The sequence below is a fragment of the Diaphorina citri genome, unplaced genomic scaffold (genome assembly GCF_000475195.1).
Source record: "Diaphorina citri unplaced genomic scaffold, Diaci psyllid genome assembly version 1.1 scaffold142804, whole genome shotgun sequence".
Lineage (NCBI taxonomy): Eukaryota > Metazoa > Arthropoda > Insecta > Hemiptera > Psyllidae > Diaphorina > Diaphorina citri.
The window spans coordinates 1-235 of NW_007519724.1; the positions used below are offsets into that span (position 1 = coordinate 1).

The window sequence follows — 235 nt, forward strand, 5'->3', positions numbered from 1 at the left end:
CAGGAGCGGCTCATCAAGAACAAGACGCTGCTGAACGTGATAGAACCCGTGCTGGAGAACAAGTCGATGGCCATCCTGTTGACAATACTGCAGAGAAGAGTGGAGTATGACAAGGATGTGCTATTCCAGTTTACACAATTGAGGAAGCAGCTGAATGTAGATGAGGAGTACACGGTGGCCCCTCTACTCATGAAGTACTCGCATTCGATACACCAGGTAAGAAAACTGCTGAAAT

The 235-nt window shown here is 47.7% G+C and overlaps 1 protein-coding gene across 1 annotated transcript; it reads left to right on the forward strand.

Moving 5' to 3' along the window:
* Positions 1 to 3: 3 nt before the first annotated feature.
* Positions 4 to 231, forward strand: LOC108254508 (the record flags this gene model as incomplete). Its single annotated transcript, XM_017449483.1, has 1 exon — positions 4 to 231. A coding segment is annotated over one exon (228 nt), but the record flags the coding sequence as incomplete, so codon positions are not given.
* Positions 232 to 235: the final 4 nt, after the last annotated feature.